The sequence below is a fragment of the Vombatus ursinus genome, unplaced genomic scaffold (assembly GCF_900497805.2).
Source record: "Vombatus ursinus unplaced genomic scaffold, bare-nosed wombat genome assembly UNPS02014799.1, whole genome shotgun sequence".
NCBI classification, from domain to species: domain Eukaryota; kingdom Metazoa; phylum Chordata; class Mammalia; order Diprotodontia; family Vombatidae; genus Vombatus; species Vombatus ursinus.
In genome coordinates, this window is record NW_020954577.1 from 5,676,639 (window position 1) to 5,699,674 (window position 23,036).

The 23,036-nt window shown below is 40.3% G+C and overlaps 1 protein-coding gene across 5 annotated transcripts in view; it reads right to left on the reverse strand.

Annotated features, from left to right (window-relative positions):
• The window catches only part of LOC114050440 (tax1-binding protein 1-like), a 72,592-nt gene that overhangs the window by 28,192 nt on the left and 21,364 nt on the right, over positions 1-23,036 (reverse strand). For 2 of the 5 annotated variants that reach the window (XM_027872119.1, XM_027872120.1), the window contains exons 5-8: positions 17,252-17,410; positions 6,668-6,816; positions 6,495-6,585; positions 158-343 (exon numbers count right to left, since the gene is read on the reverse strand). In XM_027872119.1, the coding sequence (XP_027727920.1) occupies positions 158-343; positions 6,495-6,585; positions 6,668-6,816; positions 17,252-17,410 (585 nt within the window). The remainder of the gene's footprint in view (positions 1-157; positions 344-6,494; positions 6,586-6,667; positions 6,817-17,251; positions 17,411-23,036) is intronic. The other 3 variants (XM_027872122.1, XM_027872121.1, XM_027872123.1) reach the window with 3 other exon arrangements.

Sequence of the window (23,036 nt, forward strand, 5' to 3'; positions counted from 1 at the left end):
AATTGTTAACATTAACTTTTTTTAATGTCCAAAACACCGGTTTAACAACTGAACACCCTGATCATCCATATTGATATCATCAACATCTCGTCTCTATCACAGACAAAGAGGTGCATGGTGCGCGAGACGGGCAGTGCGCAGAACTGTAGGGACTCACTTTGCTTGGGGCTGCCAGCAGGAAGGCCCTCTGCAGGTTCTCCTTCTCCGCCACGCAGAGCTGCAGCCGGCCCACCTCCTCCTTGTAATGGGCAATCACACTCTCCTTGTTTCCGTCTAAATTCTTCAGAGTCTGCACCTCGGTGACAAGTTTGGTATTCTCAATCTCTGTGTTCTTCAGATGGACCTGCAACAATGGTGGGAATGCCACAAGGGCAGTTGTTTGGAAAGCTGTGCTCGGGTCCAGCTTTGCTGCAAAGGGTGACTAACCTTGGGCACTCTGGCCTTGGTCTCCTCACCTGTCAAATGAGGGGCTGGGCACACCCCAATCTGAGATCGTTCTACATTTAATTAAAGGTTCTCTGCCTTCCCCCATCCCTCTCCCCTGACCCCCACACTTGGGGCTTTCCTGTACTTCCTCCTTTTTCAGGCATGGAACCATGCCCTTTACACCCCCCAGGTAGCAGCCCTCCTTCTCATCTTGTATTTCCATCTAATTGGGAGAGGGCCCACCTCCAAGGCTAAGCCTCCCCAGCAACTGATGCTGGTCAGAGTTCTGCTGACCTCAAAGATCTTTACCTCAATACCCTTGGGCCTCATCCCTAACCTTCTCCCCATACACCTGGAAACCAGGCAAAGAGGGCCATCAACAGCGGCTTCGATAGGTAAAGTCCCTCATCCCAAAGCATGGGAGGAGTGGGCACAAAGGAGAGTTCAGAGTTCCCAGTCTTATATCAGAGGGAAAATATGTCCCAAGCATCTTGAGTTGGAACTAGGAATGCATATTCTTAGAGAAGCAAGCTCATCAGTGGTCTGGTTGTATAATGTCATTAGAACAATAATATAATAAAGGTACATCATGAACTAACTGAGCTCCTATGAACTGATGAATCACTGAAATCTTCTACGGGAAAACAGCAAGAGGGGAGTCTAGTCACGGCCACACCGTGTAATTAGAGAGACGCTTGGCTCGGATTTCTTAGGCTTTAGCTTCCTTACCTCTAAAACGAGGTTAGCGATGACACTTCAGGGTCTTCAATAAAACTAGAGTCAGGGCCCTTTATGAAATCTGAAGAAGCTGGGTGGTCCTTCCCAAGTATTCTAGGTGAACCCAGAACTGAGGGATCAATTCAGAACTCAGTGAACGGAGGAGTCTGAAAGAGCCCATCCCCCAGGCTCCTCTTAGGGTGTATGCCTCGAGAGCCCCAGAGTCCACGGAAGACCTCCCATGACAACACAGCAGGACTGTTCTGCCCATGTCCAAGTCTCCGGATGTCTATGGAGAAATCTCAGGGGCTGCTCCCACCAAAGGCCTGTCTGTTCCCTTTTAAATGGCGCTTCGCAGTTCACCACAAACTCCGTGAGCCAGACAAGGAAAATAAGGGGTAGTGAGACTGTTCCTCAGCCACAAACACAAAGGGGAACCCAAGAATTTCTGACTCCCAGAGCCCAGGGTTATATCACCAGACCACCTCCAAAAATAATGGGCCTAGCACCGCACCAAGGCCAAAGGGGGAGAGAGAGAACCATTGCACAGACAGATGATCTAGCTTTATACCCTACATAGCATTTTCAAGCAGGCTTTCATCTGATCCTCACAATGACCTTAGAGAGAAAAGAAGGGTTATCAACTACAGATGAGGAGAGGAGACTCCGAGAAGAAAGCTGTCTGAGGGCAGGCCCGTCACTCTGTCTTGTGTCCCCAATGCCTCGCACAGTGCCCAGCATGTGGCACTTAAATGCTTGCTTATGGAAGTGTTAAACAAATTAAAAGGAAAGGAGAGCATCATGCGTTATATTCCCCCAGCACCCACATTGGTGTTTCCTGCAGATACATGGAGTCACTGATGTGGCACAAGGAAGACCTCACTATCTTCATTCTACCAGGCTTCCTCTTCACATCATTAATAACATAACAATAGAAACCTCTATCGTGGTTCAGTTTTATAAAGATGTCATATTACGTTATATTATAATGATGTTATATTATCTCATCCGACCCTCAAACAGGCCTCTAAGTAGGCACCAGAGAAATCATCCCCATTTTGTGGCAGAGGAAACCCCTGAGGATCCAGGACAAGGGCCTGGTCACCTGGTGAGTAAGTAAGAAAGGCAGGTCTCAAAGCTTCGCCATGCCAGAGGAGGAGAAACGAAGGCACAGAAGACAGAAAAGAAACCCCTGCCAGAAGTGAGCACTGGATCATTTTTTTTGAAAAATAGACACATGGAAAGTAGGATTTTAATCAGAATCCATGGGAAAATGGTCTGAGATTTCAAATGGAAAATCCAAGTCCCATGCAGTAGAAAGCAGCAAGTGAGTAACCAAGGGGAAAATGCCCAAAGGAACGTTCCCTTCCTGTCATTCATTCCACAAGCACACGTGAAGCGCCATGCCAGGCACCAGAGCTGGAGTCAGAGAAAGAACCATTTGTTGTCAGCTTCAAAGAGCTTGCTTTCCACATAATCAACACACCTGTAAGTTACTACAAGATAATTTTTTCTGTAAAATTATAAAGTAATTATTGGGGCATGGGAGTGGGAGAGACTAGCAGCAAAACAGGGGCAATGAAGACAAGCTAGGGGTGACCAGGGCCGGTCAGCTGACCCAGGGAAGGAGATCCGATTCCTTTTTTGGGGGGGGGGAGGCAATCAGGGTTAAGTGACTTGCCCAAGGTCACACAGCTAGTACATGTCAAGTGTTTGGTCTGAGGCCGGATTTGAACTCAGGTCCTCCTGACTTCAGGGCTGGTGCTCTATCCACTGTGCCACCTAGCTGCCCCTGGAGATCTGATTCTAAGAGGCAGAGGAGAGAAAGGAGGCTCTTCCAGGTGCAGAGGCAAGTCAAAGCAAAGGCCCAGATAGGGAGCAGAATGCAGCATTCAGGGAAAAACCAACAGACTCATGTTTGCTGGCACCCGGGGAAGTAACCTGCAATAAGCCAGGAAACCCTGTGTCAAAGCAAAGGGACAGTGCCCCGGGGGCTTGCTGTGCAGGCTGTCGGCCTGTGGAGACTCATCTATACTTCAGGATCAACAATCCTGCTGGGGGGCCAGGCAGGCAACCTGGAGAAAAAGTCAGGAAGTAAAGAAATAAGGTGCAACTCAAGAATCAGCTGTGCTCCCTACAAGGAAACGGGACAAGAACACTGTGAGCTTCCTCTCAAATAGACCTGCAACCCTCTGAAGCTTTCATTGAAACCTGGATCAGGGAGGGAATAAAGGAAAGAAAAAGAAGGGGGCACTCAACCCAGAAGAGGACCTCCACTTCCTAAGAAAAGACTGCCAAGTTTTCTCTCTCTCTCCCCCTCTCTCCCATCACTGAAGTTTTCAGGTATGTACACTTCCTAATATCTAGATAATACAAGCACACACTTTAGAACATCTATACTGCCCAACTCAGATTGGGCTATTTAGTCTAAAATTAATCCTGACTAGGGCAGTGAGGCAATGTTGCAGTGGATAGAGTGCTGGGCCTGAAGTCAGGAAGACCACAGCTCAAAATCTGGCCTCAGACACTAACTAGCTGTGTGACCCTGGGTAAGTCACTTAACCTGATGTTCACCTCAGTTTCCTCCTCTGTAAAATGAACTGGATGGAGAAGGAAATGGTAAACCACTCCAGGATCTCTGCCAAGAAAGCCCCAAATGGGGTCACCGAAGAGTCAGACACAATTGAACCAAATGAACAACAAACCAAAAATCCTGTATGAAATTTTTTGCTCTTCATATTAAAACAAAAACAACTTGGTAAAATTTTCAAACCAGAAAGGTACACAAATATCATTTCAGCTCACAAAAGTGTTGTGGTAATTAAATAAAACAAGCAGCTAGGCGACTCAGTGGCTTGGAGCACAGGGCCTGGAACCAGAAAGCTCTGAGTTCAGTCAGACACTTAGCTGTAGGACGCTGGGCAAGTCACATATTTTCTGTCTGTCCCAGTTTCCTCAACTGTAAAACAGGGGGTCATTTTAGCACCTACCTCACAGGGTTATTGTGAGGAGCATTAAAGAGAGTGTCTGTAAAAGCACTTAGCACCGTGTCTGACACATAATAGGTGCTTAATAAACGCCTGTTCCTTCCCCCATTCCCCAAATGAGGAATGTGCATTCCATGGTATTAGTCTTCTATAAAAGCTGTTTAGTTATAACTAATTAAATTCTTACATCCCTTCTCTAGCGGGCTATTCTATGCTTGAGCTCTTCCATTATAACTAAAACTAAGAATGATTTTTCCATTGACATCTCTTTAAATTTCCAGGGGATTTAATCATTTACCAATAAATTTTAAGCACAAAGACTGTGTGTGTGTGTGTGTATGTGTGTGTGTGTGTGTAAACAAATTAAATCAACCAACAAGCATTAAGTTCCTACCACGTGCTAAACAGTAAACCCAGAGACAAAAATGAAACAAACATTCCACAGACAGCAAGGGCTCCCAATGCTACACAGAAAGTCAATCCCCTTTGACAAAGAGATCTCCTCAGAGCCATTCTTTTGGGGGGTTCAGCACCTCATCTTTGTGTGATCATGTCTTCCTCACAGGAGACTACACCCTAATTTCCAAAACAACACACCATAACTGCAACATCTCACTGACCACTATCCTTCCAAAACATCACCTTTAAGGGCATATGCACTGACTCCAATGATATTGCCACTGCTGAAAACATTTGTGGGACTGCTTTTAGAACTGTCTTCTAAAGAAATGAAAATATAGGCAAGAAAATCAATTTCATCTTTGTCCAAAATAAAAACTCTTTGGCTTCAATATCCACTTTACTTACCAGTCTTAGTTATTAATGATTTAACTTGAAAAAGAACTCCACCCTCTAAATCACTATTGATTAGAGAAATGCAAATCAAAACAACTCTGAGGTACCACACCACATCACACCTATCAGATTGGCCAACGTGACAAAAAAGGAAAATGATAAATGTTGGAGAAGATGTGAGAGAATTGGAACACTAATGCATTGCTGGTGGAGTTGTCAAATGATCCAACCATTCTGGAGAGCAATGTGGAACTATGCCCAAAGGGCTATAAAACTGTGCATACCCTTTGACCCAGCAATAGCACCTAAGGCTATATCCCAGAGAGATCACACAAATGGGAAAAGGACCCACATGTACAAAAATATTTATAGCAGCTCTTTTTGTGGTGGCAAAGAATTGGAAATTGAGAGGATGCCCATCAGCTGGGGAATGGTTGAATAAGTTGTGGTATATGAATGTAACGAAATACCACTGTGCTATAAGAAATGATGAACAGGCAGACTTCAGAAAAACCTGGAAAGAGTTGTATGGTCTGATGCTGAGTGAAGTGAGCAGAACCAGGAGAACACTGTACACAATAACAGCCACGCTGTGCGATGACTAATATTGATAGACTTGACCTTTCTCAGCAATACAAGGATCTAAGACATCTCCAAAGGCCTCATGATGGAAAATGCTATCCACATCCAAAGAAAGAACTACGGAGTTTGAATGCAGATTGAAGCATACTATTTGCTATTATTTTTTCTTCTATTGTGTTTTGTTTCCTCTTTCTGGTGATTCCTCTTATTGGTTCTAATTCTTCATTGCAACATCACTAATGTGAAAATATTTTTAATAGGAATGTATATGTATAGCCTATATCAGATTGCATGTCATCTTGGGGAGGGAGGTGGAGAAAAATTTAAAACTCAAAAGCTTATGGAAGTAATTGTTGACAAATCAAAAAAATTAATTAAAAAAAGGAAACAAAAGAAAAACATCTAAGAAAGAAATGCAAAAAAAAAAAAGTAAAAGAAAAAGAAAAAGAACTCCACCCACAAAGGGAAAAGATTTGTCACCATGAGAGAATACTGGTTGTTTTTAATGACACAGACAAAGAAAGTAATCTAGTGAAATGGAAAGAGAATCCAACTGTGATCAAATGAGCTAATCTACTTTACAGCCCTATCAATGCTTTATAAATGTGAGCTCTGATTATTGAGACGCCTGCCTGTACACATTAACAGTATAACCTTAACAAAATCTTTGCTTCTCTGGTATCCCAAGTTTTATCAGCTATAGTAGCAAGTTTCCATCTTTAAAGCTTGAATATATTACAATTTTAGGCTCTAACAATAATGGTAAAAAAGTTACTCCAAAAAACACCCGAGAAATAAAAGGCTCGATGGAATAAGTACAATCTCCACTGGTGACTACTTGTAACATGATATTCATTTGAATTTATAAGTTATTGTTTAAAAAATAGATTACCTTTCTCATACTACATACATTGAGCATGCCACCTAGTTTTCTAAAATTTCAAATCTAATTATTATAAGGAGAAAGATAAAAAAAAAGCAAATTACCTTATAAAGTTCCTTCTCATCCTTTTCAGTCTTCAACTGACATTCCAGTTGCTCTTTTTCAAGTGTTCCTTTCTTGAGTTTGTCTTTCAAACTAAGAAAACATCAAGTCAAGTTAAATATGAGAAGAAGTCACTTCTGAAAGTAAAGCAGTCACCAACCGCCATCTTCAATACCTGTCCAACTCAGTCTCCTTTGTAATCGCTCTCTGGGTCACAGTCACAAGATCCTCCTCGAGCTGGAGAACTCTGGAAGCTGCTTCACTGTGTTTTTTCTTCAGCTCTTCATTTTCCATTTTTAGATTCTGTGATGCCTCAACAAGACCCTTTGGAAAGAGACATTTATGAGAATCAGGGAGGTACTTCCAAACACAAAAATCAAAATCACATATTTTTCAAAAATATTAGAGTAGTAAATCTTCACAGGCAGTACTTATGTTGAAACACCAAGTTTACCACCTAAATGATTACAAAATAATTTTTATAAATTGATGTATTACCAATGCCCATCCCATCCTCCAGCTTCAGATAATTTCACTATTTTCTCCAGCAGAGGGCAGGCATTAGAAGGGAGAAGGAAACGCAGATCAATATTATTTTTCATGGCTAGCTTTTCTATAAAGGTGCAAGACAGAAAAAATTGAACCAGGTGGCAAAAGTATGTGGTTTCATATGAATATCAGAATCATTAACACTACAGGTCCCTTTCATTAGCAAAGAGTCTTAAGTATTTGTTATTATTAATAACAAAATTGCATGAATTCACTTACTAACAATGCAATTTTTTTCAATACTGTTTTCTAAACAAATTTTAAGGAAAAATAAAGACCCAAAGTTTCATGAGTAAGTTGCAGACCACATGGCATGTTATTAAACAAAAGATCCCTAATTTATTTTATGAAAACTGAAACAGAATTTAACATTCAAGTTAAAAATAAGCCACTAATCCATTTTTTCCTTTTGGTTAAAGCTAAGGAAAAAATGAGACAAAGACTGATGTGGTTTGGGGAAAAAACAGAAAGAAGTTTAAAATTTATATGATGTTACTGAACTAAAGCATGCAATACAAAAACTTTTTAAAGACAGAAATTCTTTTTAATGAAGAATTTTTAACATTCACAAGTAACACAACAAAAACTACATAAGAATTCTTCCCAACCAGCAGCTTAAAAAGCTATCAATTATATTACTTAGAATTTAAAAATAACTTTACATTGGCATAAAGTACCTGAGCTGATGGATTTGGAGGTAGAACACTGACTGTTTTTAGGACCTTTAAGAAAAATGAAAATTGCTCAACTATTTCCAAACTTCATTAAAATAGAAGTCTAAGGCTTTAGAGGACAGAATCTGCTACCTTTTTATTGAATGGAAGTTTCTCTATCCTAGAAAGGCTTCCGGTGATGTTTAGAGGAAGATACTAAAAAGGGTAAAACTGACCAACAGTATTTTAACCCTAAAAAGAGATCAGGGGGACAATCAGTAACTGCAGGCCCCTATGTCTTACTATTCCAGCTTTATAAAATCTTTATGAGAATCATCTACACATGGACCAAAGCTGTCAGTGAAAAAATGCTTTCCTAAACTTGTCTTCTCCAGGATTAACATCCCCACTTCCTTCAACTAAGGCTCATATGAATTGCCTCAATGCCCTTCACCACTCTGGATGCCCTCCTTCATCTCCCGACTCCAGGTGTTTTCACTGGCCACCCCCCCATGTCTGGAATGCTCCCCTTCTGCCTGACTTCCTTCAAGTCCCAGCTTAGATCCCACTTTCCACAGGAAGCCCTTCCCAATTTCTTTTAGTTCTAGGGCCTTCCCTCTGGCAATTATTTTCTATTTATCCCACAAGTAATCGTTTGGGTACATAATTGTCACACGGATTACACAAGGAAAACAACAACTTAAATGAAATGGATGAATAGTTAGAAAATATAAAAACCCAGATTATCAGAACTAGAAATAAGAGAATTTAAACAACCCAATTTCAGTAATAGAAACTGAACAAGCCTTAAATGAGCTCCCAAAGAAAAAACTCCAGGACCAAACAGAGTAACAAGTAAATTCTATTCAACATTCAAAGAATGATTAATCCCAATACTGCACAAACTGCTTGCAAAAAGAGAAGGGATTTCTGCAACAAATGCATTCTACAATACAAATGTGGTCATGCTATCTAAACCAGAAAGCTCTGTAGAACCTCCCACACTCCATACAGCCCCTTCTCCTTCTGCCTGTGGAACGAAGATCCCAAGTCATTGTCCACGCACATTATGAACAGCACATCACAGACTGGACAATAAGCATTTCTGGCCACCTGGCTTGTTTAGTGTGGATAGTTAGGTTGAATTCCTCATGAGTAAAAGTCACATTGAGTAAGTTCTGTAAGGTTGTGGAGCTTGATGCAATCATCTCAAAGTCATCCCCAAAGAGAACACATAGAGGACCTTACCATCTACTAGGCATCTCTCGTCTACCTGGACTCTGTACTGGACAGCTTCCAAAGGACAAAAACCTTTACCCCCCGTAAGTCTCACTGGTTTATGATGGTGACATTAATCATCAGCAGGTAAAAGCTATTTCTATTGCTACTTCTTCAAAGAAATCATTTTGATTTTTATGTGAATGGGAAACATCTTATCGGAGACCTTTTATGCTGGCCTCCTGCTCCACTAAATCAAAAATTCGGATTTTGTTTTGACAATCAACAAACAATAACAACGGGATCTTATATCTTGGACAGTTGTGAGCCTGGGGCATGGCAGGCTACAGCCTTCAATCCAGGTGTGTCGTCATTCTTATGGAAATTCAGTGGGAATGAGAACAATGACAGACATGGATATTCAGGTTCTATCTTTTTCCTTTCTTCTCTGGTAACAATAAGGTCTGAGAGTTTGGGCCAACCTTTTGGTAACCTTCCCTCCTTCAAATACTTTAAAAGGTCATGTTACCAAGGATCCCAGCTACTGGGGGGGGGGGGGCAAGAACTCACTACTTAAGAAAAACCTTTGGGAAAATTGGAACATAGTCAGGCAGAAACTAGGTCTGGAGAGCAACATCTCACACCATCTACCAAAACAAGCTCTAAATATGTGCATGATTGAGACATAAAGGGTGACATCATAAACAAATTGGAGGAGCAGAGATGAAAATAACTGTCAGATACACAGATGTGGATGAATTCAAAGCCACACAAGACAGAGAAGTTCACAGGAAATAAAAGCACAATTCTGATTACATAAATTAAAAGTCTTTACACAGCAAAACAAATGCAGCTAAAATTAGAAGTGAAGCAGGTTTATGGGAAAATAACATTTGTAGCAAGTTTATCTGATAAAGGTTTCATTTCTAAAATATACAGGGGATTGATTCAAATTTAAGTATAGGAGTCATCCTCCAATTGATAAATGACCAAAGAATACGAATAGGCACTTTTCAGAGGAAAAAAAAATCAAGCTATAAGTAGAATAAATATGAAAAAATGTTCTACCACTATTAGAAAAATGCAAAATAAAACAGGAAAAAGGAAAGAGATCTTTAATTACAAAAATCTTTACAGCAGCTCTTTTTGTGGTGGCAAAGAATTGGAAATTGAGAAGATGCCCATCAGTTGGGGAATGGCTGAACAAGTTGTGGTATATGAATGTAATGGAATACTATTATGCTATAAGAAATGATGAACAGGCTGACTTCAGCAAAACCTGGAAAGACTTTGACTACCATTGACAGACTTAGCCCTTCTCAGCAATGCAAGGATCTAAGACATCTCCAAAGGTCTCATGATAGAAAATGCTATCCACATCCAAAGAAAGAACTATGGGGTTTGAATGCAGACTGAAACATACTATTTGCTATTTTTTTTTCTTCTGTTGTGTTTTGTTTCCTCTTTCTGGTGGTTCCTCCTATTTAGTTCTAATTCTTCCTTACAACATCACTAATGTGAAAATGTATTTAATAGGAATGTATATGTATAGCCTACATCAGATTGTATGCCATCCTGGGGAGGGAGGTGGGAGAAAAATTTAAAACTCAAAAGCTTATGGAAGTGATTGTTGATAAATCAAAATAAATTAATTTTAAAAAAGAGTGCAGATTGAAGCATATTTTTTTTTGGACATGGCTAATGCAGAATTGTTTTGCATGACTATACATATTTGTAATGGGGTTGTTTCTCTTGCTTTCTCAATGGGTGGGAGAGTGGGAGTTGAGAGGGAGAGAATTCAGAACTCAAAATAAAATGAAACTGAATAAGAAACAAGAATTCAGTTTAAACCCTTAAGAAATACCTACTAACTGTTGGATAGGTACTAGGAATAAAAAGAGAAAACCAAAACCATCCCTGCCCTCAAGAAACTTATTTTTATTCGTCCAGGGGGAAAACACATAGTTAAGTAATTATAAGATCTATGCAAGATGAATATAAAGGAACTTCATGGAGACAGCACCACTAACTAGAAAGGCCTCATGGACTCAGCTCATCCATTAGCTCAGCCTGGAAGAGAACTTAGGAGTTCCAAAAGGCATGGAGGGAAGGCCAGTCTGTACAAAGGTACCAAAAGAGAAGACGGAATACAAAACACCAAGCAGACCAGCTGGAGTGGAACCCAGCATACTCAAATGGCTACCTATATCTAGAAGGCCTGTCCCTCTCTCGTCATCCTTGAAAACCTAACAAACGGAACCTTCCCCAATCCCTTTTGAGCAGATCCCCTACATTTACCTTCAAATCCCACACAGCATTTTATTTTCTAATTCTAACATGGTGTTGTGTATTACAGCTACTGCTGTTGGTATGTTATTCTCCCAATAAAACTAAAAGTTCCTTGAGGGTAGAAACCATATTTTATTAAAATCTTATATCTCTCCCAATGCCTAACACAGCATTTTCTGCGGGGTTTGATAAATGTTTGCTACATTGGTACATATAGTAATGTTGGGCACATAGAAAGTCAGTAATGATTTTCATTATATTCTTAATAAATCAAACCATACCAAAAATAAGTATCTTAAAAATTATCAAGATTGCCTGGTGAAAAGAAAGCTCTAAATTATTTCAAAACTGGTGCCCAGAAGACTTTAATAGTCAAAGTGTGACTCATCAATACAAGTGACAAGAACGCAGTACTGACGTTCCAACAACCTGATTATGTCAATGTGTTCTTATTTAGAACATGTCCCAGTAAATCTATTACGACATTTGCGTGTGTAATAAACAAACCCTTGGAAAACTCTGTTTTCATTTTTTTTCTCTTCCTATTCTGAGTCACTAATTATGGTCTTATAATAACTGTTAGCTGCTTCAGCTATTGGCTCTACAATCACACTTCAATTTTCTTCATCTCTGAAAATACCCCACCCCCCAACAATCCTTCACGTCTGCACTACCTCCCCTTCCAGAATAACGGCTAAAGGCACAGAGAGGTACATATCAGATGAGCTGGTTCAGAATGCAATCTAAAGATATTTTTATTGCTGTTCAGTCAATCCTTTGGTTGTGTCTGACTCTTTGTGACCCCATTTGGGGTTTTCTTTGCAGAGATACTGCAGTGGTTTGCGATTTTCTTCTCCAGCTCCTTTCACAGATGAGGAACTGAGGCAAACAGGGTGAAGTGACTTGCCCAGGGTCACCAAGCTAATAAATATCTGAGGCTGGATCTGGACTCATGAGATGAAGTCTTTCCGATTAGAAGCCCAGTGCTCTATGCACTGTGGCGCCACCTAGCGCCCCAAATTTAAATTATATTTGTTGTTGCTCAGTCATGTCTGTCTTTTCATACTGGAGTGGTTTGTCATCTCCTTCTCCAGTGCTAAAAATACTGAACACCTGAAATAAATTTAGCAATATACAACTGACTTGAATGTGATAAATGAATGCAAATGCATGTTATATGGGTAATCACCTTTAATAACTACACAACTTAGGCTATGTTCACAGCCTAACAGAAACCAGGGCAAACCAAAAAGGAATCAGGTGGTGAATACAAAAACAAGCCACTGAAAATTTTTTGAATCCCTTTACATAACAGAAATGATATCAGGTGAATTTGTAACATGACTATAGAACATTCTTTTGGTCTTCAGAGTCAATTCAAGAATATAATGAGCACCGGCTATGAGCCAGTACAAGCTGCCATCGGGGGAATGAATGAAAAAGAAAAGGCTAGGGCCTCGCCCCCCCCCCCCCCCAACAGAAGCTTACAATCAAGCTACAAAGACAAAATACATTAGACAACAAGACAAGAACAAAGTTGTGGATTACGGTTGTACATATATAGGAATTTAGAAGGAAAGGAAAAACTTGGCTAGTGTAGTTAGGAGAGGAAGGCATCTTGATATACTTGAAAGGGTAGGACTTAAGAGTAGAACAGAAAAACTATTCTCTTTTGGCAGAAGTGGTAATAAATACGAGTTAGATAAGAAAAAGTGAAGAATCTGGCCTGGAGAGATGGCAAGAGGGGGTTCATGGTAGAAAGTAGCAAGAAAAAAAGGCTGCTTAACATGTTAAGATAGGGAGATATTATGTAGGAAAATTAGACTGAGGAGCTTGATCTGGAGGTTAAGGTTACAAACTTTCACCTAAAGGTCTGATTTGGGTTTGGTTTTTTTCTTCTCCAGGGCCCCTATGATAAAGGATTCTGATCAACCCTTGGAGGACAACAGCAGCAGGAATGGTCCGGAACCCTGAGGATGCTGGATTCCTCCTAGACATCCTGTTCTGCACAGAGAAGCATTACTGATACAACAGCTAGGTCCTAATTAGTGTGAATACAAATCCCATGAAGTGATCGCACTCCTTGGATTCATACTGCATATTTCCATTGGGCTAGAAAGAAAGACCAGATTTCACACAATTATTACTTCAAATACTGTGAATATGAGTGCAAATGATCAGTTCACAGGACTCCTTATTTGCATTAATCAGGACCTTACTGTATCTAGTCAAAGAACAACAAGGGATTTTTTTCAATACCCAATGGTGGACTGGAGACAATCTGATCTGAAAACAAATTGCTTCTGGTCATTGTCTCAGAACCTCTTTAATGCTCAAACCTGACGCTCCAGAGAATGCTGCTACAATGCCCTTTAATCTTCAATTCCTGCTGCTGACCTACAGAATCCTCAGAGCCTCTAAAATGTATGATGTACCTGATGTCTCCTTAGGAAAAAAAAAAAAAAATACTGCGGAAGCTAGGTGGCACAGTGGATAGAGCGCCGGCTTTGGAGTCAGGAGGACTTGAGTTCAAATCCAGCCTCAGGCACATCCCACTCACTAGCTGTGTGACTCTGTGCAAGTTTCCCCGGTTGCCTCACAAAAAAAAAAAAAAAAAAGATACTGAATATAGGGAGCCATAAGGACTCACACCACCCATCAGAACTGGAAGGAACCCATCTAACCCAACCTCTTAATTTAAAAATGAGCAGAGGCTAAAGAAAATGACTTGTCCAAAGTCTCACAGGCAGAAAATAATTAGCTGAGAGATTTGAATCCAGTAATTCCATTCCAAACTCAGGGTTCTTTCCATTGCACCAGTATAGGTACAATGAGGTTCCTATCACCTCCAGGATCGAATACAGAATGTTGTTTGGCATTCAAAGCTCTTCATAACCCACTCCTCCCTGCAGTTTTCCAGTCTTCTTACACCTTATTCCCTATCACTCTTCCACCCAGGAACACTGGCCTTGTGGCTGTTCCATGAACATGACACCCCATCTCTCAGCTCCCAGGATCTTCCCTGGCTGCTCCTTATGCCTGGAACACTCTCCCTCTTCATTTCTGCCTCCTGGCTTCCCAAGCTTCCTTCAAATCCCAAGTAAAATCCCCCCTTCTAAAAGAAGCCTTTCCTTACAACTCTTAAGTCTAGTGCCTTCCCTCTGCTGATTATTTCCAATTGATCCTCGATAGAGCTTGTCTCTCTCCACAGTTGTTTGCCTGTCTCCTCCGCTAGACTGAGTTTCTTGATGGCAGGGAGCTTTTTATGGTATCCCCAGTACTTAACCCTGTGCCTGGTACACAGCACGTATTTCATAAATGCTTACTGACTAATGCCATAACCACAGTGTTATAAATATCAATTATGTTTTGATCTGTGGAAAAAGCTATGAGAAATCAAAATGGGGAAAGTGTGGAAATCAAGAGGACCACAGTCACACCTCTGCCAATGGTGATGATTACAGGCACATCTGGGGCCCAGTGTCCTTACATACATCTATCTGTAAAGAAAAATTCCATTTCTTAAGTCTCTTCTACAGTAAGATCCAATTCTCCACCACAGGACCCTTAAAGGCTGCTGAAATGTGTGTGGCTCTTCATTTGATCACATTCTGAATATCACGCCTATCCACACACCCTAAAACGTTGACTAAGCTTCTCTCGCCCTTTCGTGGTTTAAATATTCTTGTGCTTCTAATCTGCTGCCTTAAAAACAAAAACAAAAACCCACTAGCTTGAGGAGAGCTACCTAAGTCCTCCTACAGGAGTAAAATACCTGGGCTTTATGAAAGCAATTATCTTCACTGCCCAATGGTCATTTGGACCCAAGGCAAGGTCTGTGGCTATGTTCCAAGTGATTTAGTGTTGCCCCCCCTAAAATATGACTTCCAATAGTGGCAGCTTCAATTAATGACTAATACAAATAGTCTCTAAGAGCTACATTCTTGAAATATGGACCAGAAGGTATATTTAGTGTCAGACTAACCACATGATTTCACCCCCTTTCTGTTGCTTTCCCATACAAATGGTGAAGCAAAATTCAGAATAAATGCTTCCCCCACACTCATCTTTCTTCCTGTTTTAAAACCAAAGCCAAATTCCTCCATGGGCCATCTTTAAGCAGACTGGTTTGTCCTTGATACTGCTCCTAGGATTTAAAGTAACAACTAGATTGTTGCCACAGAAGGAATGGGGCACATGTCTCAACCACGCCCTTTTACCTCTGGAGAGCATAGGTTTGGGGTCAGGAAAATAAAATAGGAGTTTTGTCCTCAAGGCACTTTTTTATCTTTCCAAATATGTGAACATCGAGATTTGTGACCTTGTAATTCTAGAATAGTTATTTTAAGTTACTAATTTGTTCCTTAAAAATTACTCATTTTATGAAAAGAATCACAACAGCCCGTTCTCCTATTGCATTTAGAACTATTCAATGTCGAGACAATCTTCTTATAAAAAGTTTACTGCATAAATCAGGAGTCCCTATACAGGGTATCCCAAAAATCTTTGTGCAATTTTAAGTTATTAAAACTTAAACTTGGACAAAGACTTTTGGGACACCATTAAGTTTTAGGGACATCATTACTAAGTTTTTAATAGCTTAAAACTGCAAAGGCTTTTGCAACACCCTGTTATGAATCATTTATAGCTTTCCTTCCAAATTTACAATTCTTAAAAAGATTTTCAGCTCTTATACATAAATTCATTATGTCTTAAGAAGCAGGAGAGCCAAAATATTTTCACATAGATCACAGGCCTAAATTTATAATAAAAATCAGTAAGAAAATAGGATTACCTTAATAAAGAAATGTATGTATTTATAAATAAATATTATTTATTTAATAAATTTACCTTAATAAATAAATTACTTCATGTTCCATTCTGCCTAAATATATATCCAATTCTTGAGGTTTATATAGGTAGGATCTTTCTGTGAAGACCAGATTGGACTTCACATCAAGTTAGAATAAATGCAAATCCCACCACCTGTGGTACTTGAGCTGTATGACCTCAGGAAATCAATTAACTTCTCTGATCCTCATTTCCTCATCTATAAAATGGATATATCTGCAATTTTAACCTCATAAGGCTGTTGTGAAGGAACAAATCAGATAATTATGTACACCTACTTCGTAAAACTTAAAAGAGCTCTTCAAATGTCCAATGTTATTTCTACTAAATTAAAAGATTCAACAGATACTTACTGTCTAAAGCAATAAACTGAAGTCATTCATGGTAGGAAGAGAGGAAGAACATAAACTGTCTTCTGCCTCCCATGAGGCAATTGCACAAGAGATTCTGATTGAACTTTTTCAAAATTTTCACAAACTCCCACACATTCTCCAAGCTATTCTTTTGTAAATCCTTGTCCTAAATACCCTTCCAGCTGTTGTTTACTATCTAAATGGTCATTCAGTACTCTAAGAATATGTCAGTATTTGTATAATAATTGTATCTAAGTCTTCAAAACTCTTACAGTTATTCACTGTTTTTCCTCTTCCAATTTAAACACATATCATTCAATGAAGTCCCTCCATGCTTTTCTGTATCTTGCATTTTCCAGCTTTAATAGAACTGATGGAATTAAGCTTTAATTAGGTATCCAGTAAGGTGCCTCAAACTGATTTTTATGGTCAAAAATTACAAAAATTCACCCCCCTTACTCACTTCCTAAGTTAATTCCCTAATTCTTCTTTTCTGAAAAACAATTGTTTTTCATTGCTTTATTTTATGATCCCTTTTCTTAGCATGTTAATAGTTCAAAATATTTCAAAAACAAAGGCAAAAATTGGTTTTCTATCCTGAATGCTGCAATTACTGTCAAAACATCTGGAAATAGTTGTCATGAACTACCTTACCAAGCCTGGTGCCAAAAGTCTGAAGTATTTTAACCATTTTATAACATAAAAGGCAATGTGCAGAAGGTTAACAGGGACTGACCTATTCTTGTGTAAATGACTTTTTCCATAGCTGGTTTTTACCCCATTTAATTGGTTCTTGGAAAAGGTGGCTTTTGCCACTGGTCGATCATCATCAGTGCCACGCCTCACCTTGTTTTCCCCTAGCAGCTGGTTGCCTCTCTCCTTTTCACTGCTAAGCTCCTTTTCCAGTCTTCCAACCTCTTCTCTGAGCTGCGAAGTCTCCTTCTCCAGGACACTGGTTACCTTCAGCAGCTCTTCTTTTTCTTTCATTGTTTTCTCAATTTTGAACTACAAAACAAAGACATCTTATGTCAATTAAAATTTTTAAGATTTTAAAAGCAAGTTTGTTTTCTGAAGTTTGTTCTTCCGCTACGATAAGTGAATGAAGAGCTACTAGAGACCACAATCTCTACATTACTTATGCCAAAAAACCTCTACCAACCCTCACTTGGAAAAATCCTTTCATAATCCCAATATTAAACAGGAAAAAAAAATCTTGGCATTGGCAAGAAATGTTATTAACAATAACTATATATATACTGGAGGAAATAAGCCATCAGACTACAGCTTCAACACCAACAAAGGACATTTCAAACAAAATGATGTGGTCATGGTAGATTTAATTCAAACAAACAATTATTACTGAACCTTTTATTTGCCAGACACCCCCATGCTAACCCTAATCCAGACTGTGACAATAAATTCCAAAACAAAAGCACCATGGCCCTTGAGGATATTCAATGCTACTGCAGGGATGCCACAGGCTCCCTCCTCCCAGTCAGGAAAGTCTATCTACCACCACAGATGAGCACCTGCTCTGCTACCCAACTTTCTTAGAGAGCTGCCCAACACCAAGTTGAACTCAACTCAGATCTGATTCCCACCACAATGTCTCCCCGGTTATCATCTCCTTAATGTCAGCCTAAGAGACATCTGTCAAAATGGTGAACCCTGACTAGGATCCCCACTTGTGCCCTAGCAATGGGAAGGCTTTCATATACATTATCCTACTTGATCATCACAACTACCTTATAAGGTAGAAAGTATAGATATTAGCATTATTTTACAAATGAGGAAACTATGGCTCACGGATCATGATACCACCTACTCACCCTCAGGGCTGCTGTAGGAATCAAATGCCAGTCAGTGTAGCAGCTACCCTTTGAAAGCTGCACTGCACTAGACACAGAGGGCAGCATGGCCCAGTGGAGAGAGCACTGACTTCAGAAGTAGAGGACCTGGGTGGACTTCCCACCTCTACTTAATATCTGCGTCCTCGGGCAAGTCCACTGATTCTCCTAGACCTCGGCTTCTTCATCTAAAAAACTGGACTAGATGAACCCCAAGGGGCCTTCCAGTTCTAGATCCAGGATCCCAGGATCTCTACACTAAGTACTGAACAATCAGTAATTTATGCAGTGATCTGTTTGGGCTTCGGGGCCAGTTCCACTGCAAACTATAAATATTTGTCAAGCATTTCTAAGTAACAGGAACTTCAGAAAAAAACAAGAGCACCTAAATGGGAATTTCATGGACACCATCTAGCAAGCCTAAATAGATCTTATCCCTGACTCCTGCATAGCTCTTGTCTTACACCCTGCCAGGCACATAACCAAAGGCAACACTCTACTCACTCCTTCTGCCACTTCCAGACCCTCCCACCATCACTACTCGGCAACCCCTCTCTCCTCTTAGGAAGCTCAAGTTACCTACTGTCATCAGCCTTCTCTGGATCCTTACAGCTGTCACCTAATGAGACAAAGAACAAACACCACCACAATACAAACTGGACCCGCTAAAAGTTCTGGGTCTTACTACTACAAAGCAAGCCTTTACTCATCACTGAGCAGCTAGCACACTATCCAAAACGAAAGCATTAACACTGCCGTCCCTCAACTCCGCTCCATCCTCCTTATCTTAGCAGACAGCTTGACTTTGTCTTTCACAAAAATGGAGGTCATCTGTCCTGAGCTCCTTCATCTCCTCTGCTTCACTACCTCAAAACATCCCTTTAGCTCTGCCGTCCTCCTTCAAGCTATATTCCTATACTCTTGTCGAAGGCGTCTACACAGGTTTTGCACAAACAAAACCAATACAGACAAAATTAGAAGGACAGCAGAAAATGGGGAGAAAAATGTTCCGCAAGTTTCTCTGATAAAGGCTTCATCTCTCAAATATATAGTGAACTAAGTCAAATTTATAACAATGTCATTCCCCAATTGATACATGGTCAAAGGATATGAACAGGAAGTTTTCCGATAAAGAAATTAAAGCTATATTGTAGTCATATGAAAAAATGCTCCAAATCACTATTGATTAGAGAAATGCAAATTAAAACAACTCTGAGGTACTACCTCACACCTATCAGACCAGCTAAGATGACAGAAAATGAAAATGTCAAATGCTGGAGGGCATGCGGGAAAAATGGGACACTAATACACTGTTGGTAGAATTGTGAACTAATGCAACCATTCTGGAAAGGTATTTGAAACTATACCCAAAGGGCTATAGTATAGTATAGTATAGTATAGTATAGTATAGTATAGTATAGTGTATGTATATGTATATAATATGTATGTATATGTACAGCCACTATTCCTTTGACCCACAAATACTAGGTCTGTATCCCAAAGAGGTTAAAAAGAAAAAAAAAACAGGAAAAGGACCTATATGTACAATAATATTTATAGCAGCTCTTTTTGTTGTGGCAAAAATTTGAAAATTGAGGGGAATGGCTGAAGAGCCCAGGGTATTTGATTGTGATGGAACACTATGTTCCATAAGAAATGACGAGCAGGCAGATTTCAGAAAAACTTGGAAAGACTTACATGAGTGGCTGCAAAGTGAAGTGAGCAGAACAATGTACAAATGAACAGCAATACTGTCCAATAATCAACTGTGAATGACTTAGTTACGCCCAACAATACAAAGATCCTAGACAATTCTGAAGGACTTATGATGAAAAATGCTATCCACCTCAAAAGAAGTAACAAATGGAATCTGAATGCAAATCAAAGCATAGTTTTTCTTTCTTTATTTTTCTTGGGGGTTTTTCTGGTCTGTTTTCTTTCACAACATGACTAATATGAAAATGTTTTGCATGACTGCACATGTATAACCTTTATCAAACTACTTGCCTTCTTGATGATGGGGGGGAGGAAATGGAGAGTGAGAAGGAATTTGGAACTCAAAATTACAAAAACAAAAGGTTAAAAATTGTTTTTCCATGCAATTTGGAAAAAATAAAATTGTTAAAGTTCAAAGGAATCTACGCTCATAGCCTCCATTTCCTCATCTAATGACTCCCTTGGAATATAGAATGTGGCTTCTGACCCAATCCCTTCTCTGAAACTGCTTTTTCAGAGTTCTTACCGAGCTTTTAATTGCTCACTTCTATGGCCTGAGCTTTCTTCAGCTTTCCAAATCAATGACAATCTCCTCGTCCTGGAATCTCTCTCCTCTGGCCTCCAAAACACTGCTCTCTACTGATTCTGCTCTTGTCTGAATGCTCACTCCTCCCTCAGTCTCCCTTGAAGGCTCACCATCAAGCTTGGTATCCAACAGTCTAGGCTTAGTCGAGTTTTTCTCTCTTCTTCTCTATGAATTCATAGAGAATTCACACACACACACACACACACACACACACACAATTCTGTATGGTCTCCACATTTCTTATTGTGAACATGTTTAACAATGGCTAAAACTGTAGCAAATTAGCAAGACACCACAAAGTTTATCTTAGCCCAAAGGAGAGACCTTTCGGCTTTGACTTCTCACTTTTTCTCTCCCAGTTAAAAAACAAAACTGTCTTTTCTTGCAAGACACCTCCCTCCCACAAGTTTGAAACTAAAGCAGCGCTCGTGAGAGCCTATGTTCACATCCCTGTTCAAATTACAGAAGTCAGAGAAATGAGTCTTAAGTTTGGGCACTTACTCTTAGAGTGCTGTTAGTGACCCAAACCAAGGGTTATCATCTGTTCTTACCAATGTGGTCAGCTCTTTGAAGTATTCATTTGGTCTGATGAAAAAGACAAAAGGGCTGCTCGGAAATTTATTCATTTATTTGTTTAAACCCACACAGGAAGAGAACTGTCACAGTGTACATAAATTGACATTTACCACATGTGAAAAATGTGTATGATCTTCAAATACTGGAAAATCATTACTACAGAATTTGTCTTTCCTACCTCCATATTACGGGGATCCATTTTTATCAATACTATGACATATCCCTGGGAAGCAAATTTAAGGGTAGCCTCCACTTGCAGAGGAAAAACTCAAGCAAATCTTAGCAAGGATTTCTTCATCTTATTTATGAAGTAATTGGCAAGTACTCCAGTGAAGTAAAACGAGCAGCAGTATGGAAGTCAATAGACTGCTTTCTAGTCCCAGCTTCACTTAGGGGCAGCTTGGTGGTGCAGCAGATGCACACAGGACCCAAAGTCAGGAAGAACTGAATTCAAATCCAGCCTCAGACACTTAGACACTGTAGCTGTGTGACCCTGAGCAAGTCACTTTATTTCTACTTGCCTCACTTTCCTTATCTACAAAATAGGGATAATACTAGTAGGATTGTGGTGAGGGTTAAATGACTGTAAGGTGCTTAGCACAGTGCCCGGCAGGGCACGTAGTGAGCACTATGTAAAATGTTTGCTATCAGCAACAGCGAGGGGACCTTGCATGACATCTGGGAGTGTATATTCACTTATCTGTCAAATAAGGAGAATAGACCGTATGCCCTCTACAATCCCTTTCAGCTCTATATACTCTCTCATATATTGTGTTAGAGAGCTTTTATGAAATCACAGAAATTCCAGATCCTATAACTGTCTGTCATACTGACACTTAAGCACCTACTACGTGCCAGGCATTGTTCTAAGTACTAGGGATGCAAACACAAGCAAAAAGAAAGACAGGTCCTGTCCTCAAGGAGCATACAATCTACTGGGGGATGATGATGCACAAAAGGCAGCTAAGGAGGGCAGGAGGAGGCATGCTTCTGGACAGGGCCTGGAGAAGGCAGGCAGGCAGGCAGGCAGCAGGCTGCTTTGAGCTCTGAGCCCAATGCTCCAAGAGGAACCCACCAAGAGGAGAAAAGGGGAAGGGTAGGCATTGTGGGGGAATGTTTCAGAGTAAAAAGACTGCAGGAACTGCAGGCTTTTCAGGGATAGGAGGCCTTAGAAATCATCTCTTCCAATGTTCCCATTTTATAGATGTGGGAAATGAGGTGGCTAGGTGACGGGTAAAATTATTTGTCTACAGTCACATCCTAAGTGGTCTCTGGACTCCCAACCCAGCACTCTTTTTATTAAACATGACCCACAGAACTAGTCTTTTCCACAGTCCCTGCAGATAGCTTCTATTCACTGATGGTCACCTTGTTTGCACTTGAATTCAGACTACTTCTTCCTGCTTGCTTTCCGCTTGGTGTTCTGGACTCTTAAAAACCCTTTCATAAGCTTGGCTCCCCACCAGAAACATCCCTTCCACAAAGCTGGGGTTAAAGAAGCCCATGACCAGGACCCCAGCCTGGAGAATGTGGCTGCACTGTGCTCTAGGAACACACAGCCATTAGGAATCTCTTAAATTCAAGTTTTCGTAACTTGTCAATCAACATAGAACATCCCCAAGGTCCAGAGGGACCTGGAGCCATTAGGCCTGTACCTCCCCCCAGAATTCCCCACTTGGAACCTATGAGCTTTAACTGCCTTCTGCTGAGTAAAAAGACTCTCACTGAGAGTGACCTTGAAGTGACAGCCCGGTCACACTGGCCACACAGCCTCACACAGGGGTCCCTGCAGCCGCCAGGATGACTTAGCTTTAGAATGTTGTGTTATCTGTGTTTTATTGAATTTACTTATTTTGTTGAAATTTCCCCAATTACATTTTAATCTGGTGCAAGTGGCACTTGGGAG